This window comes from Salmo salar, chromosome ssa03 (assembly GCF_905237065.1).
Source record: "Salmo salar chromosome ssa03, Ssal_v3.1, whole genome shotgun sequence".
NCBI lineage: Eukaryota > Metazoa > Chordata > Actinopteri > Salmoniformes > Salmonidae > Salmo > Salmo salar.
The window spans coordinates 94,462,513-94,480,568 of record NC_059444.1 but is presented as its reverse complement, the minus strand read 5'-3'; the positions used below and the strand labels follow the sequence as shown (position 1 = coordinate 94,480,568).

Sequence of the window (18,056 nt, the reverse complement as noted above, 5' to 3'; positions counted from 1 at the left end):
GCTCAAGACTGCTCCTCTAAGACTGCTCAAGGCTGCTCACTCTAAGACTGCTCAAGACTGCTCACTCTAAGACTGCTCAAGGCTGCTCACTCTAAGACTGCTCAAGACTGCTCACTCTAAGACTGCTCAGCTGCTCTCTAAGACTGCTCACTCTAAGACTGCTCAAGGCTGCTCACTCTAAGACTGCTCAAGACTGCTCACTCTAAGACTGCTCAAGACTGCTCACTCTAAGACTGCTCAAGGCTGCTCACTCTAAGACTGCTCACTCTAAGACTGCTCAAGGCTGCTCACTCTAAGACTGCTCACTCTAAGACTGCTCAAGACTGCTCATTCTAAGACTGCTCACTCTAAGACTGCTCAAGGCTGCTCACTCTAAGACTGCTCAAGGCTGCTCACTCTAAGACTGCTCAAGGCTGCTCACTCTAAGACTGCTCAAGACTGCTCACTCTAAGACTGCTCAAGGCTGCTCACTCTAAGACTGCTCAAGGCTGCTCACTCTAAGACTGCTCAAGGCTGCTCACTCTAAGACTGCTCAAGGATGCTCACTCTAAGACTGCTCACTCTAAGACTGCTCAAGACTGCTCATTCTAAGACTGCTCACTCTAAGACTGCTCAAGGCTGCTCACTCTAAGACTGCTCAAGGCTGCTCACTCTAAGACTGCTCAAGACTGCTCACTCTAAGACTGCTCAAGACTGCTCACTCTAAGACTGCTCACTCTAAGACTGCTCACTCTAAGACTGCTCAATCATCACATGATTTGGAGGTTTGATTGATTGATATTGATTTATTAATTTGATTACCTCTTTTGACCTCCTGCAGAAGTATAAAACCAGGATTGCGTTCTGATGACTTGATAAATAAATGTATTTTTCTTTGTCAATTTTCTGTTTATACCTCTCCTGTGTTCCGTGGCTTTTAATATGGAAAATTCACAGGACATTTTTGCCCGGGACTTTTATTTTGACGGAGGGTAGGGGTGGCTAGCTCAACAATGCTCTAAATATCCTGATCCTCTCCTCATGTTCTGGTCAGCTGAGGATTCGCTCGTCATGTGACTGAAGTCTGACATGACACAATAGTCTAATGAAAAGTGTTGTCATTGTGAAGTTCTTGCGAGCAAGTCGAGATGATGGGGTTGACGAAAGCAAGCGCTTGCAGCGTTGTTTTGCTACTTGTCGTGGCAATTGATACAGGTAAGTAGTTAGCTATGTGAAGTGATTGTTTCCGATATATTGGTGTTTCAATAACTGTTCAATTCCAGTTTGAATACTAACTGCGCCGATATCCAAACATGCTTGAAATCACGACGGTGACTCCAGAGTTTAGTCCGCTAAGTACGGCGACTCAGGCTCCAGCAATCAAATTCATCAAATACATTCATTTGCTTTACTTGGTCGGGTTTCATGGCAGCGATAAATGTGAAAGCAAAAGTTGGCTAGCTACAATGTTGACGTTTTCCTGATCAGAAACCCCCCACTGCGCTCTTCCACGACATCTGCTGCACCAATCAGGGCTGGGGATTTTGCAATTAGACTGCATTTTAAGACCAAACGCAGAATTTTTAACAACGTCATTTCAATGTCTCCAAATCTCCAGGGTTCTCGAATCCCCTAAAATCCAAGGAATCCTGGGGCTATGTTGACGTTCGGGAGGGGGCTCATATGTTCTGGTGGCTTTACTATGCAGACAGCCCGTCAGCCAGATACTCCCAGCTGCCTCTCGTTATGTGGCTGCAGGTGAGTAACCTTACACTACACTAGTCTACACTACTCTCCTTACCTATCTAGAAGTGAAGTGGGTAACCTTACACTACACTAGTCTACACTACTGTCTTACCAATCTAGAAGTGAAGTGGGTAACCTTACACTAGTCTACACTACTGTCTTACCTATCTAGAGGTGAAGAGGGTAACCTTACACTACACTAGTCTACACTACTGTCTTACCCACTTCACGTCTAGATAGGTAACCTTACACTACACGACTCTTACCTAGCTACAAGTGGGTAACCTTACACCACAGGTGGTTGGTAGCACCTTAATTCAGGAGGGCAGGCTCATGATAATGACTGGAGTGGAACTGGTGGAATGATACCATTCAATTCACTCCTTTCTGGCCATTATTATGAGCCGTCCTCCCATCAGCAGCCTCCTGTGCCTTACACTATACGATTGTCTTACCTATCTGGGACTGTCTTACCTTACAGGAGGAGGGAGGGATGGTAGAGGATGTGTCTCTTACAGGGGGAGGGAGGGAGGGATGGTAGATATTGTCTCTTACAGGGGGAGGGAGGGAGGGATGGTAGATAATGTGTCTCTTACAGGGGGAGGGAGGGAGGGATGGTAGATAATGAATCTCTTACAGGGGGAGGGAGGGAGGGATGGTAGATATTGTCTCTTACAGGGGGAGGGAGGGATGGTAGAGGATGTGTCTCTTACAGGGGGAGGGAGGGATGGTAGATATTGTCTCTTACAGGGGGAGGGAGGGAGGGATGGTAGATAATGTGTCTCTTACAGGGGGAGGGAGGGAGGGATGGTAGATAATGTGTCTCTTACAGGGGGAGGGAGGGAGGGATGGTAGATAATGAATCTCTTACAGGGGGAGGGAGGGAGGGAGGGATGGTAGATATTGTCTCTTACAGGGGGAGGGAGGGAGGGAGGGATTGTAGAGGATGTGTCTCTTACAGGGGGAGGGAGGGATGGTAGATATTGTCTCTTACAGGGGGAGAGGGAGGGATGGTAGATAATGTGTCTCTTACAGGGGGAGGGAGGGAGGGATGGTAGATATTGTCTCTTACAGGGGGAGGGAGGAAGGGATGGTAGATAATGTCTCTCTTACAGGGGGAGGGAGGGAGGGATGGTAGATAATGTCTCTCTTACAGGGGAGGGAGGGAGGGATGGTAGATAATAAATCTCTTACAGGGGAGGGAGGGAGGGAGGGAGGGAGGGAGGGATGGTAGATAATGAATCTCTTACAGGGGGAGGGATGGTAGATAATAAATCTCTTACAGGGGGAGGGATGGTAGATATTGTCTCTTACAGGGGGGAGGGAGGGAATGGTAGATATTGTCTCTTACAGGGGGAGGGAGGGATGGTAGATAATGTGTCTCTTTCAGGGGGAGGGAGGGAGGGATGGTAGATAATAAATCTCTTACAGGGGGAGGGATGGTAGATAATGTCTCTTACAGGGGGAGGGAGGGAGGGATGGTAGATATTGTCTCTTACAGGGGGAGGGAGGGATGGTAGAGGATGTGTCTCTTACAGGGGGAGGGAGGGATGGTAGAGGATGTATCTCTAACAGGGAGGGATGGTAGAGGATGAATCTCTAACAGGGAGGGATGGTAGAGGATGAATCTCTAACAGGGAGGGATGGTAGAGGATGTATCTCTAACAGGGAGGGATGGTAGAGGATGAATCTCTAACAGGGAGGGATGGTAGAGGATGTATCTCTTACAGGGAGGGAGGGATGGTAGAGGATGTATCTCTAACAGGGAGGGAATGGTAGAGGATGTATCTCTAACAGGGAGGGAGGGAGGGATGGTAGAGGATGTATCTCTAACAGGGAGGGAGGGAGGGATGGTAGAGGATGTATCTCTAACAGGGAGGGATGGTAGAGGATGTATCTCTTACAGGGAGGGAGGGATGGTAGAGGATGTATCTCTAACAGGGAGGGAGGGAGGGATGGTAGAGGATGTATCTCTAACAGGGAGGGAGGGAGGGATGGTAGAGGATGTATCTCTAACAGGGAGGGATGGTAGAGGATGTATCTCTTACAGGGAGGGATGGTAGAGGATGTATCTCTTACAGGGAGGGATGGTAGAGGATGTATCTCTTACAGGGAGGGATGGTAGAGGATGTATCTCTAACAGGGAGGGATGGTAGAGGATGTATCTCTTACAGGGAGGGATGGTAGAGGATGAATCTCTTACAGGGGAGGGAGGGATGGTAGATTATGTATCTCTTACAGGGAGGGATGGTAGATTATGTATCTCTAACAGGGAGGGATGGTAGATTATGTATCTCTTACAGGGAGGGATGGTAGAGGATGTATCTCTAACAGGGAGGGAGGGATGGTAGAGGATGTATCTCTAACATGGAGGGAGGGAGGGATGGTAGATGAAATCTCTAATAGTGGTACATGTCTCCATTCCAGGGAGGCCCGGGAGGATCAGGCTGTGGCTTTGGGAACTTTGAAGAGATCGGACCCCTGGACAGAGACCTTGAGCCTAGGAAAAACTCCTGGGTAAACCTCACACACATACTCACACACACGGCTCATCAATGGAGACTGGATGTCAGTGTTTAAGGTGTGTGTGTGTGTGTTTTCCCCTGCAGGTTCAGTACTCCAGTGTATTGTTCGTTGATAACCCGGTAGGAACAGGCTTCAGCTACACGGACTCAGAGCGAGGCCTTCGCTACTGACGTGGCTACGGTCGCCTCCGACATGCTGGTGCTGCTCAAACAGTTCTTCAACAAGGAGGAAGAATTCCAGGTGGGTTCAGGTTCACACAGGTTGGATCACCAGTGGTGAGTTCAGAACGGTGTTCAACTTGTAATTCAGTGGAAACGGTACTGTAAGGACCAGTTGAAGAACGGTGTGATTATGGAGGCACAGAGGACGATTGTGTATGGCAGGGGTTAAAGTTTTCGTCACTGCGACGGATTTCCATCGTATGGATGACGCGGGAGGTTTGAGTCAAAACAAAATAATATATTTTTTTAGGTGGGGGGATTATTATTTGGGGAGAAGGAAAAAACCTCCAGGCCACACTGGAACATCTAAAACAACATAGAAAGAATGGAGAATGATGATGGACCTATATGTTTTCAAATAACTGCTATTTTTCTGTCCCGCAAATTAGATTTTTGACTAACAAATCGGTCATAAAATAATCTGAGCAGCCCTCTGAATTTCAAAATCCCGATGTGACCCTGGAGCTGAGATCGACTTAAAGAGCAACTGCCCCTAAAAAACGACCTGTCATTTAGAAAACAGCCTGTGGCATCGATATGCGTCAAACATTTATTCTACCATCACAATGTACTACGAAGTGTGTATAGGATAATTTGTCGAATCCGGTCTCGTTCAAAATAGTTTTGTGAGACTTGTGGTTGTGACTGCATCACAACGTAAACTAATGTTGGATTTGTTTCAATCCTGCCCACAGCTGGCAGCACACAAGTAATCATCAATTCAGAGTGCAGCTGCATGCAACCCAATCATAATGAAGGTGGTACATTTGGGTTTACTTTGGATATTCCTATGGGGCTAGTTGGGCACTATCGGTAAATTACACAATGTACAGGGGATATTATGTTTAACATTTCCAATAGCAACAAATTTCAATTATTTAAACTGCAAACATCTATAAATTGTAGAAATTCATATACAAATATTGAAAGCATTTAATGAGAACTAAAAGATGTGAAAATATTGTCTCATTTACATAAGGGAATTTGACGACCCTAACCAGCCCCGGAGATGGGCTATCCAAAGTCAAACCAATTTTGCCATGGTCGCACACCAGCCAGTTAAAGCTAATTGGCTAAATAATTTGGGTAACTCTTCCCACCTGCGAACACACACGACCACCACGTCAAACCACACCCTGTAACCAACTCCTGTTTGAATTCAGTCATGGCTGTTAGCATTTCTTAATGAACCAACTCTAAAACGAGACCAAATCAGGAAGTGCAGTCTCCCTTTAAGTTTCAGTCCTGGGATTCTTTTTTGCTGTATGGTTTGTGCTTCACAAGTTTTGCGATTTCAAATGGTCGCACCCTTTTTGATCAGACCACACCAAACAGGAGTAAACATACCTAAAGGCTCTGTTTCTGGGGAAACCTTTCATTCAGTACAAACAGTCACGCAAATGTTGAACTGAACTGAACGCACCCCAGGAGTCTCCTTTAGGGAGGGAGGGAAGGATGGATGTATTGGAACAGGGCCATATTGGCTCAAACTACTTAATGCATTTACATTTGTTTTAACCTATTGTTCTTTGTCTTCTCTAGAGCGTACCCTTCTACATATTCTCAGAGTCCTATGGAGGGAAGATGGCTGCCGCGATCTCACTGGAACTCACTAAGGTAGGCACAAATTACGTCCCCAATGGCATCCTATTCCCTATATAGTGTATAGGGGCTCTGGTCGAAAGTAGTGCACTGCAAAGGGAGTAGGAGAGCCATTTGGGATCAGAACCTACTGTCATGTCTCGGCTGTGGGGAAACCTTTTCCAGTTCTAGCACTTGGTATGTAAGTGAATAGGAACCATGCATGGAAAAACTGGTAGCTCAATTGTACCTGACTCGGTAATGGAACAGGGCTTTCAAACTGAAACTGGGCTTTGTAGGGAGTTTTTCCTAGCCACCGTGCTTCTACACCTGCATTGCTTGCTATTTGGGGTTTTAGGCTGGGTTTCTGTATAGCACTTTGAGATATCAGCTGATGTAAGAAGGGCTATATAAATACATTTGATTTGAAGACTGAGATGCACTGTCATGTGTTGAGCCATGCATGACATAGAGAGGAACTAATGACTGGTGCTAAGTTGGGGCTACTTCCTCAAACCTCTACCCACACTGGTCAGCACTGTACCATGGCTTCCCGTCTCTGTCTCTCTCAATTCAATATACTTTAATGACATGGGAGGTGTTGTGCATCTTGCCTATGGACATTCAAGATAATTTACTGATTAATTACTGGAATAATTCATTGGTTATGCTATCCCAATGAATCTGAGGGGCACCATTTTATATATTTATTTAACTAGGCAAGTCAGTTAAGAACAAATTCTTATTTACAATGATGGACTAGGAACAGTAGGTTAACTGCCTTGTTCAGGGGCAGAACGACAGATTTGTACCTTGTCAGTTCGGGGATTTGAATTTGCAACCTTTCGGTTACTAGTCCAATTTAAGGGTTGGATTGGAGACCTTTGAATAAACTTTATCGGTAGTTATCATTAGCCGTTATACCATTAATCCTATATCAACAATAGTCTTAAACAGTCAATTACTATATTATCATTCTGAAGTCGTCAAGTTCTGAAACGTCAAGAACCCAATCGCTCGCAAATGAACTCAATGCCACAATTCAATTTTAAGGTTTTATTTACTAAATGTACTAAATGAGGTAGTTAATGGAATACCATACATAAGCAGGGTATAATGGACTACAACTCAGTCATTGAGGTGAGAATCTCCACACGTCAATATAAATGAATTCCGTACTCAACAAATACAATAGTACATAAACCAGACTTGCAATCAAGTCTGCTGACGCAATCAGCTGATGCTGCCGCACTCCGGTTTCCCTTATGAAGCGTAGCCTGTTCAGTTCTCAGTCCAGGAAATGGAAGTCGAGTTGTCTTAGTTATTCCTCTGATCCCCCAGCATGTATTGTGAACTCAGTCTATTGGTCTTGAATGAGCAACAGTGAGTTCCACAGGGTCCTCTGGGGTGATTTGCTTCTCTCTGAGCAGGAAAAATTCTTGTCGATCGGTGTTTGGTTTCCAAGGAGATGGGCTCATTCGTTCAAAGGGTGTGGCCTTGCCTCGAAGAAACTTGATCTGATGTCTGTCAGCAGATCCTGTAATCTATAGGGATACTCAAGAGACACTTGATCTGATGTCTGTCAGCAGATCCTGTAATCTATAGGGATACTCAAGAGAAACTTGATCTGATGTCCGTCAGCAGATCCTGTAATCTATAGGGATACTCAAGAGACACTTGATCTGATGTCTGTCAGCAGATCCTGTAATCTATAGGGATACTCAAGAGGGCGGGCTCTAGTAGCTTTGACAACGTGGCACGGGAATGCCCCGTTGATTCAGAGAAACCCCGCACATTTCAAAGTTCATATGAGGATAAGTGTCCAACATATTTTTCTTGTACAGAAGTTTCACAATCTCTGCCCTGAAATGCGTAGCCTGTAGGTACCCAGCACTCGTTGTGTAAATGTGTGTACATTCATGCAAAATACCCGTTATGTTGCTTTTCTGACATTGGAGGATCAGAAGAGAAATATCACATCGCTCCGAGTTACATCAACATGTCCTGAGTCCCTCAGTTTTAAGAATTTGTTCCGAACTGACTTGCCTAGTTAAAGGTTCAAATAAAATAATAGTGTTTAAGAAAATGTGTTTACTTTGTCATTTTGCGCTATTGGCGCCATTTTCTCTTTGTCACAAAAAAATGGGATGAAAAAGTCCCTGACTCTTTCTCTCTTTCAGTACACATCTCTTGGTACACATCTCTTGGTACACATCTCTTGGTACACATCTCTTGGTACACATCTCTTGGTACACATCTCTTGGCTCTCAAGCCTGGCTGGTGGTTTCCCCAGTAACCCATGCAGATCACAAGGTGTACTGCTGACTGTCTTCTGACCTCCTCAGGCCATTCAGTCGTAAAGGTAGAGCAGTTTATTTGTCTTGTGATAGCTTGGGGAACTGTAAATCTTGTCCTGGAATGTAGCGCTCTGTTCTTCATCAACCCCAACTGAGGGTGACTTCACTTCATAGGCTCTCGTCACCACAAAAGTAAAACCTTTCCATTGTCAAAGTAAACTTGTAACAACGATGGTCAAATAAGACCGGAATATACTAGGCTGTTAGTGATAAAGCAATAATAATTATGTTTATGGTGGTAATAATATTAACAGCAATTACAATAAATAATAATGAGAGTTTTCTGGTACCAGTTGTAAAATGACTTAGTAATGGCATGTTAATGACTAGTAATTGTGTCTCTCTCACTCACGAATTGTCTGCTATTCTAACACATCTGTCTCTCTCTAGGCTGTAGAAAAAGGAACCCTGAAATGTAACTTTGCTGGAGTGGCTCTGGGAGACTCTTGGATCTCTCCACTGGGTCAGTATTTACCTCAGAGCACGGAACATCAGAACACCCACTCAGAAGAACGTCAGAACATGACTTTTCCCTTGTGAATATCAGATAATGACTGATAGAATGTTCAGCAGACTGCTGTTTAAAAGTCAGAACACTCTTTACAACACTTTATTGGACAGGAAGTCTACTCTAACCCTGAAACGCCTGAGATTTACCACTAGTTTACAGTTCAGGCTCACTAACCACACGTGAACATGCTGCGTACCAAATGGCACACTATTCCCTATATAGTGTACTACTTACGTCGAGAGCCCTATAGGGCCCTGGTCAACTGTAGTGGCCTAACGGGAATAAGGTGTAATTTGGTACTCAGCTGTTGTTCCCTGTGTGGTCATGTGACTGACTGAACAAAGAGTTAATCTACCGCTGCAGTTTTCTCCTCTAGTAAAACCTTGTCTGGGTGGCTCAGTACAGCTTCATGCATGAGGGGGTTGTTGAACTGTTCAGGTCAAAGTCACCAGGGGTGTGTTCATAAGTGCACACCTTAGCAAACTGTTTTGCAACTTAAACAAGCATTTGTTATTGGAGAAGTTCAGGTAGATCCCCTCTGTTTCAGCCCGGTTGTTTCTGCTTTGTTCCACCCCTGGCTAGCTAACCAGTGTTTTCCCTACTGACTGTATAATCCTGGGTAGTTTTCAGTATGGCACCACTGTATTGGACAAGTCCAGGTAGTCCCTCCCTTTTTCCAGTTGTTTTTGTCCCATTTGGTGCCTAATGAACATCAAAGCAAAGCAAACGTTCTTCTCCTCTTCATCTGCAGACTCTGTTATGACCTGGGGTCCTTATCTGTACACCACGGTGAGTCTCTCTCACACACACACACACACACACACACACACACACACAGCCTTGTAACATGTGTTTTCCATGTTTTTTATTTTCCAGGCACATTTGCTTTATTTTGCTGGGTTTTGCATTCTATGCAGTTGTTTCTGCAGACTGGGTGGTTTAAAGTGTGGAGAATACAAAATGCAGCTTGTTTTGGTACCTAGGTATTGTAGTTTCTCTCTTCTTTGACTGTCTCCCCATTGCCCTCCACTCCCGGCTAGATGACTATGGCCTGGAGGAGGTGAACAGTGCATGTTGGGTAGTGTAGTTGTTTCATATTTCCTTTCACTCTCCAGTCCGTGTTCGAGTGCGACAAAACGGTAATGTATCATGGGTAAATTGTGACTGACTGATCTACAAATAATGAGTAGTTATATGATGCAAGGTGATTTGTAGATCAGTCAATCTGCAGTCACCTGCAATGTCAAACAAGCCTCTTTGCTAGAAGACTACGGCCCGGGGGAGGTGAACAGTAAACAATGATGCATGTTGGGTAGTGTAGTTCTCAGACTGTCCCAGTGCAGTGCCTGGGCGTGTTTGAGTGGTAATATTTAAAGCAACCGACTGTAGATGAAAGGAGGTGCGTCTGCCACGGCTGAAAGTTGGACAGGAATGTGGTTTTCCAAGCGCAAGGCTCAGATCAACATGGCAATGTTTTTACGAGTTTCTTTTATACTGTTAAAATAAACACCCTCACAAACTGAAGGTGTGTGTGTGTGTGTGTGTGTAGACCAATCAATTAGTGAGAGACCCTCAAATATCACATTAATTTGTATATCCACTGAATATATGAATCGCGGCAAAGTTGGTTCCTGTTTGCGTTGGTCAAACATAAACACTCTGATTGGTTGACAATATGCTGCAGGATGAAGTTGAAGAGTAAAACTGCAGAAACTTGCAGTCAACTTCGTGACCTTTGATCACATGATTTTTTTGTTGTTGTTGTTGTTGTAAACTTCATGTAGGCTTAAGTCTGACCATTTTTATCCCCATAATGCAACACACACTTTGAAAGGCGCTGACTTGACAAAAGGGATCTGCTTGAAGGTGGATGACTAAGGCCTAGAGGAGGTGAACAGTGATGCATGTTGGGTAGTGTAGCTCTCTGACCATCGCTCCATTGTCCTCCATTCTCCAGTCCCTGCTAGATGACTACGGCCTGCGGGAGGTGAGCAGTGCAGCGGAGGCGGTGAAGCAGGCGGTGGATCAGGGGCAGTACCTGAAGGCCACAGAGCTCTGGTCTGTCACTGAGAGTGTCGTGGAACAGGTCAGTGGTGTGTGTTGGTGTGAATCACTGAGAGCGTTGTGGAACAGATCAGTGGTGTGTGTTGGTGTGAATCACTGAGAGCGTTGTGGAACAGATCAGTGGTGTGTGTTGGTGTGAATCACTGAGAGCGTTGTGGAACAGATCAGTGGTGTGTGTTGGTGTGAATCACTGAGAGCGTTGTGGAACAGATCAGTGGTGTGTGTTGGTGTGAATCACAGAGTGTTGTGGAACAGATCAGTGGTGTGTGTGTGAATCACTGAGAGCGTTGTGGAACAGATCAGTGGTGTGTGTTGGTGTGAATCACTGAGAGCGTTGTGGAACAGATCAGTGGTGTGTGTTGGTGTGAATCACTGAGAGCGTTGTGGAACAGATCAGTGGTGTGTGTTGGTGTGAATCACAGAGCGTTGTGGAACAGATCAGTGGTGTGTGTTGTGTGAATCACTGAGAGCGTTGTGGAACAGATCAGTGGTGTGTGTTGGTGTGAATCACTGAGAGCGTTGTGGAACAGATCAGTGGTGTGTGTTGGTGTGAATCACTGAGAGCGTTGTGGAACAGATCAGTGGTGTGTGTTGGTGTGAATCACTGAGAGCGTTGTGGAACAGGTCAGTGGTGTGTTTGGTGTGAATCACTGAGAGCGTTGTGGAACAGATCAGTGGTGTGTGTTGGTGTGAATCACTGAGAGCGTTGTGGAACAGGTCAGTGGTGTGTGTGTGAATCACTGAGAGCGTTGTGGAACAGGTCAGTGGTGTGTTGATGTGAATCACTGAGAGTGTTGTGGAACAGGTCAGTGGTGTGTTGGTGTGAATCACTGAGAGCGTTGTGGAACAGATCAGTGGTGTGTGTTGGTGTGAATCACTGAGAGCGTTGTGGAACAGATCAGTGGTGTGTGTTGGTGTGAATCACTGAGAGCGTTGTGGAACAGATCAGTGGTGTGTGTTGGTGTGAATCACTGAGAGTGTTGTGGAACAGGTCAGTGGTGTGTTGGTGTGAATCACTGAGAGCGTTGTGGAACAGATCAGTGGTGTGTTGATGTGAATCACTGAGAGTGTTGTGGAACAGGTCAGTGGTGTGTTGGTGTGAATCACTGAGAGCGTTGTGGAACAGGTCAGTGGTGTGTTGGTGTGAATCACTGAGAGCGTTGTGGAACAGATCAGTGGTGTGTGTTGGTGTGAATCACTGAGAGCGTTGTGGAACAGATCAGTGGTGTGTGTTGGTGTGAATCACTGAGAGCGTTGTGGAACAGATCAGTGGTGTGTGTTGGTGTGAATCACTGAGAGCGTTGTGGAACAGATCAGTGGTGTGTGTTTGTGTGAATCACTGAGAGCGTTGTGGAACAGATCAGTGGTGTGTGTTTGTGTGAATCACTGAGAGCGTTGTGGAACAGATCAGTGGTGTGTGTTGGTGTGAATCACTGAGAGCGTTGTGGAACAGATCAGTGGTGTGTGTTTGTGTGAATGCCATGGTCATCAGAGCATCCTTTCAGCTCCCGTCTGATTTCAGAACACAAACGGAGTCAACTTCTACAACATCCTCACCCAGGAACCTGATGAGAAGATGTCCTCCATGGCTGGAGAAGGATACCTCTGTAAGATTCCTTTTCAGCTCCGTCTTAAACGAGAGAATAAAAAAAAGAAGTTTATTTGAACATCCTGGTACATATATGCAGAAACATACATAAAATGTGATGTCATACAATATTTAAAACACAGGTAAAACGTTTTTGATACAAATTATACTGTCTGTGATAAGATGGTCCTTACTAGACTCAAAAATCTATTCTTAAGATTACACCGTCATTTCCTGTTTGTAAATTGGTTTACTTTCCGTGGTCCCTCCCACAGCCCTTCTGATGCGGCACCACATTAGCCCCCTCCACCGCCAATCACTGAGCCAGTTGATGAACGGGCCAATCAGGAAGAAGCTGGCAATCATCCCTCAGAACGTCACCTGGGGAGGTAAAACACTGCTACTGGGTCAAAAATTGAAAACTTTATTTTGGCAACCTGACCAAATTCACAAAGACGTATGTTATCAATCTGTCATTCTACTTGAAAGGAAGTCTTAAGAAGCGGTAGATCTATTCTATGTGTGCTATTTCTATGCTTCACATTCTTAAGTTTAATTTTTGCGTCTTGTACACCAGCTTCAAACAGCTCAAATATAATATTTTTGGTTATGGAAAGCTATTTCACCGTGCTTTAGATGGTACAATGATTCTCTACACAATGACTTTTGTCACAAACTGAAATTAGGTGAACTATTAAAAAAATAAAATTGTAATCAGGAAATGGTTGCATATTGCACCTTTTTATTTATTTTTTATAAATGTGCCATCCTCTTTCACCCCTTTTTCTCTCCTCTCTGACCTCTCTCCTCTCTGACCTCTCTCCTCTCTGACCTCTCTCATCTCTGACCTCTCTCATCTCTGACCTCTCATCTATCTCTCTTCAATCTCCCGCTCCACTTATCAATCTCTCACCCTTCTCTCTCACCTCCTTCTTCCCCCCTCTAGGTCAGGCTGAGGCAGTGTTCAGCAGCATGTCAGGTGACTTCATGAAGCCAGTGGTGGACGTGGTGGATCAGCTGTTGGAAGCTGGGGTCAACGTCACCGTTTACAACGGACAGCTTGACCTCATAGTGGACACCATGGGTCAGTGATTCCTCTAGCTAGAGTTGTTTACAGGCGGGGGCACAGAATCAGCATCTCAACACTTCCATTTTTGTAGTGAAATCCGTTGAAGCATAAACAGTGTAGACCGGGGAGGTATAGTCAGGGCTGGGTAGATTACTTTCTGAATGTAATCAGTTAGTTACTAGCAGCTTGACAGGGTGATGTGGTGGTGGATCTGGACAGGGATGATGTTGTTTCTATGTGAATGTTTTGTTTCAAAAAACAAAAGTACTACCTGTCCAGAATTGTAATCAGTAACGGAACTTTTGGATCATTCAAACGTAATCTGATTCCTTTTAGATGACTTCCCCCATAAGAGGCATTAGAAGACAAAATGTATATTACCAGTTAAATAACATCAGATCTGTTTACATCATTTCTATATACATCAGATCTGTTAACATCATTTCTATATACATCGGATCTGTTTACATCATTTCTATATACATCGGATCTGTTTACACCAGAACTGATCACACCTGATTGATATCCAGATAGAATGGGTCCCTCACTACCTCAGGATGTGGTCAGGAAGATCTGATCACAATGTGTCTTAATTGTTTACACCTATCTAAAAATGTGTGCACAAGATCAGAACAAAAGACGTGTTAGAACCAGCTATAAATGGGGCTGTGGAGGACTGATTGTCATTGCTCTCATGGCATGCTTTAACCCAGTGCTTCTCAATTATTTTCTGTTACGCCCCCCCCCTAGGAAGAAGTAAACATTTCGCGCCCCCCAACTCTCCGCCGCGACTGTAAATAGTATCATTTGTCTATAAAATTGTTATAAGTACACCTCTGCATAACATTGTATCCTTATTAACATTAAAGAAAACAAAAAAAGAAATATAGATCAACTTACAACAAAGAATAACTTTATTAACATTGTTTTTTAGTCTGTAACAGAAAAGACTTAAAATGCATCAATTTGCCTGAAATTAAAAAAGAAATTCAAACCTTATTTAAACTGTAAACATTTTGACCATTTGATACTGAAAAATGAAATGAAATATAATCAATTAATAATAATAAATTCAAATTGATCAGCAACATTAACTCAGGAGCACAATATATGAAACACTTTGACCTATAAAACAAAATGAATAAAACAATTTGATTATTATTATTTTTTTTTTTTATCAAAATGAGGAAGTCAGGATTAATGGCTACAATGAGCACGTTTTGCAGAACACAGCTTTTCGAAGCGGGGTTTGAAGCATGATACTGCAACTCTCAGCTCCTGCTCAATGTTTAGCTGGGACCTGTACTTGGTCTTCAGTGCAGCAACAGCAGAGAAGCCAGTCTCACAAAGATAAGATGTTGCAAAAGGAAGAATGCCCATGGCCCTCTGCCCTAAGAGTGGATACTGCCTCTCTACACTCAGCCAGAATTCACTCAGTGTCTGTGATGTGAACCTCAGTCTCAATGTGGAGTCAGACGTCATGTCAATGAACTGGTCCTCCTCTGCAGAGCTGAAACCAGTTGGAGTTGGTGCATTGAAAGGATCTCTCACCCTTTAGTCATATTGGGAACTGTTTTCAGGGAAGTACTTTTTAAAGAATCCCATCAGTGATGAAATATGCTCCTTAATATATGGAATCACTGAGGTGGCATCATAGTCAGTAGTGTCAACAAATTCATGCAGGTTCTGGAATGAATCAGTATTTCCTTCATCAAGTCGCCTGCCCCACATAGCAAGCTTTCGAGTGAAAGAGCTGATCTTGTCTGTGACCTGAGGGAGGTGTTTCTTTCCCTTGAAGCTGTAGATTTAGTTAATTTAGCTTTCCAAATATGTCACTCAGGTAGGCCAGTTTTGCCAGGAAGTTCTCATCACTAAATTTTTCTGTGATGTCATACTTGTGCTCCTGCTCAAAACATTCTTATCTGCTCTCTGAGCTCAAAAACTCAGGACAAGACTTTTCCTCGTGACAGCCACCTTGCTTCACTGTGAAACAGCACAGCTTGATGTTCAGCTCCTATCTCCTCACAGATAGCAGAGAAGACTCTTGTTTTTAGTGGTCTGGTCTTTATAAAATTGACTACACCTACAATGTCAGTCATAACCTCACTTAATTCAGAGGAAAGGTGCCTTGATGCCAGTGCTTCTCTGTGTATAACAGTGTGTCCACTCAGCATTAGGTGAGGCCTTCTTGATGAGTGCCGAAGTCCTTTTCTCATCCCTGCCATGCTCTGTGCACCATCACTGCAAACACCAATGCAGTTCTCCCACTTTAGCCCATTCTCAGTCAGGAAGTAGTCCAGCATTTTGAATAGCTCTTTAGCTGTGGCTCTCTCTGACATATTTACAAAAAAGTAGATCCTCACACAGGGAGTTTGTCATGTCAAAACGTACATAAGCGATAAACAGTCTTTGTTGCTGTCAGTTGCTTCATCGAACTGTAAGGCAAAACGTTTGTCTTTGAGTTTATCTACCAGCTGTTCTTTAAGATCGTTAGCAATGTCATTTATACGTCTGGCGACAGTGTCATTGGATAGAGGGATAGTTTTTATTTTTGCAGCACCTGCGTCATCCAGCATGACAGAGACCATGTCTAATGCTGCAGGCAGTATCAACTCCTCTGCTATGGAGTGTTTTTTTGTTGTTGCACTGAGCAATTTGGTACGCCACCTTATATGATGCTAACAGTGCTCGCTGGTTTACTGAAGTAGCATTCACAAAGCGGGACGATTGTTGGCAATATTCGGCACGTTTTCGCTGAAAAAACTCAAGCGGTTTATCAGCGTGATTGGGGTGAAATGTCTTTAAGTGACGCCTTCATTTATTTGGCTTCATGCTGTCCGCTGCCAACATTTTTAGACACAGTAAACATACCGGTCTTTCCTCGTCTCCCACCGTAGTCACAGTGAAGCCAAGCGCTACATACGCTTCATCATATTTCCTCGTCTTAGCTTTCGGGAGACTTACGTTTGTCTCATTATCTCCGTCTCTCTCTGCCTTTCTTTTCATCCCTGTTAAATATTTTTCCATGGTGTCTCTTAAGGGTTTGTTATCTGCACTTCATATCTCCTGCTGTGTGCTCTTGTTCGGTGCAAAAAAACCTACTCCCTGCGGCAAAAAAAGCATGTTCCACAGGGTCACACGTGCCCCCCCTGGCATCGCTCCGAGCCCCCCCAGGGCGGCGCGCCCCACTATTTGAGAAGGACTGCTTTAACCACTTTAGAAAAGTGATATTTGCATGTGAAAAATGTTTGGCCTTTTGTTTAAGTTCTTGTTGGTGACACTTTGTTATATAGATAACTTGCAGCTGTTTAAATCTATCTAAAGTGTGTGAGTTTGAGCATGTCCGTTAGGCCTAAGGACATATTATTTTTCATCAGCAGGAATCAGATTGTGGTCTTCTTAAAGTGGTATTGACAGGATGGACTGGAGCACAATATCACCACGGAGGAGTTTAGAACGGAGGAACTCAGCCTGTTATTCCATAGGCTGGGATCCGCACTATGCATCTGTTGCAAGATTACATTATTTTTACTGGCTGTCCACTGGTCTCAATGATTGATAGGCAGCGTAAACGTCTTCAATTCAACCATTTGGTTACAATACACATTTGTGAACAGCCATCCACAATCCATTAGGCGCAAATGGCTAAATGGTAGACATCATTAATAAGTGGTATCAGTGTTGCTGTAGACTACACCACTGCTGCCATCCTTACCACGAAGTGTTTATTCAAGTTGGATACTCTTTGGATGCCGACAGCAGTCGCACCATTGGAAGACAGTTTGGACTGTAGCCTACAAAAGCCTATTCCTGCTCTTTTCTTGCTAATTCATCAAACACATTTGGTTTGTCATAGTGGTTTCTGATTGGTGGTGGTCATTATAGTGGTTTCTGATTGGTGGTCAGACTGTCTCAGGTGGAACAAACTTAAACTTAAACCTTTTTTCCATGTTGAATTGAATGTCATTGAGAACAGAAAGGTGTCGAAGATTTTTACGCAAACATTCCCCAACCCTGGCTATGGTGCGGTCAACCATTATCAATAATACATTGACTTGGTCCCTGATAGACTTTCATACATGAGGATTGTTGATTGGATACAGATGATCAATTGATTACTGATTGATTTTGTCCAATCACAGGTCAGGAGCAATGGGTGAAGCAGCTGAAGTGGGTGGGGCTCCAGAGCTTCAGCCAAATGAAATGGACTGCCCTTGATGACCCCGCCTTCCCGGGTGTGACCGGCGCCTTCTACAAGACCTACAAGAACTTCTCCTTCTACTGGATCCTCAAGGCTGGTCACATGGTGAGGAAACATGTGTCCTCATCTCTTTCTTTTCAAACGGGTCAATCATCACAGGTGGTACAGTAATATTGATCTCTCCTTTCTCCCAAAGTGCGACCTTGTTTACTT

At 44.2% G+C, this 18,056-nt stretch overlaps 1 protein-coding gene across 1 annotated transcript in view; it reads left to right on the top strand.

The window, feature by feature from the left end:
• Window positions 1-937: 937 nt before the first annotated feature.
• LOC106602055 (retinoid-inducible serine carboxypeptidase-like) overlaps window positions 938-18,056 on the top strand; it is a 19,603-nt gene continuing 2,484 nt past the window's right edge. The window contains 13 exon segments of the mRNA XM_014194503.2: window positions 938-1,194; window positions 1,598-1,737; window positions 4,153-4,242; window positions 4,335-4,400; window positions 4,402-4,491; window positions 6,015-6,089; window positions 8,801-8,873; window positions 9,673-9,710; window positions 10,879-11,007; window positions 12,508-12,592; window positions 12,849-12,962; window positions 13,520-13,657; window positions 17,785-17,948. Of these exon segments, the coding sequence (XP_014049978.2) occupies window positions 1,128-1,194; window positions 1,598-1,737; window positions 4,153-4,242; window positions 4,335-4,400; window positions 4,402-4,491; window positions 6,015-6,089; window positions 8,801-8,873; window positions 9,673-9,710; window positions 10,879-11,007; window positions 12,508-12,592; window positions 12,849-12,962; window positions 13,520-13,657; window positions 17,785-17,948 (1,269 nt within the window). The 5' untranslated portion in view covers window positions 938-1,127.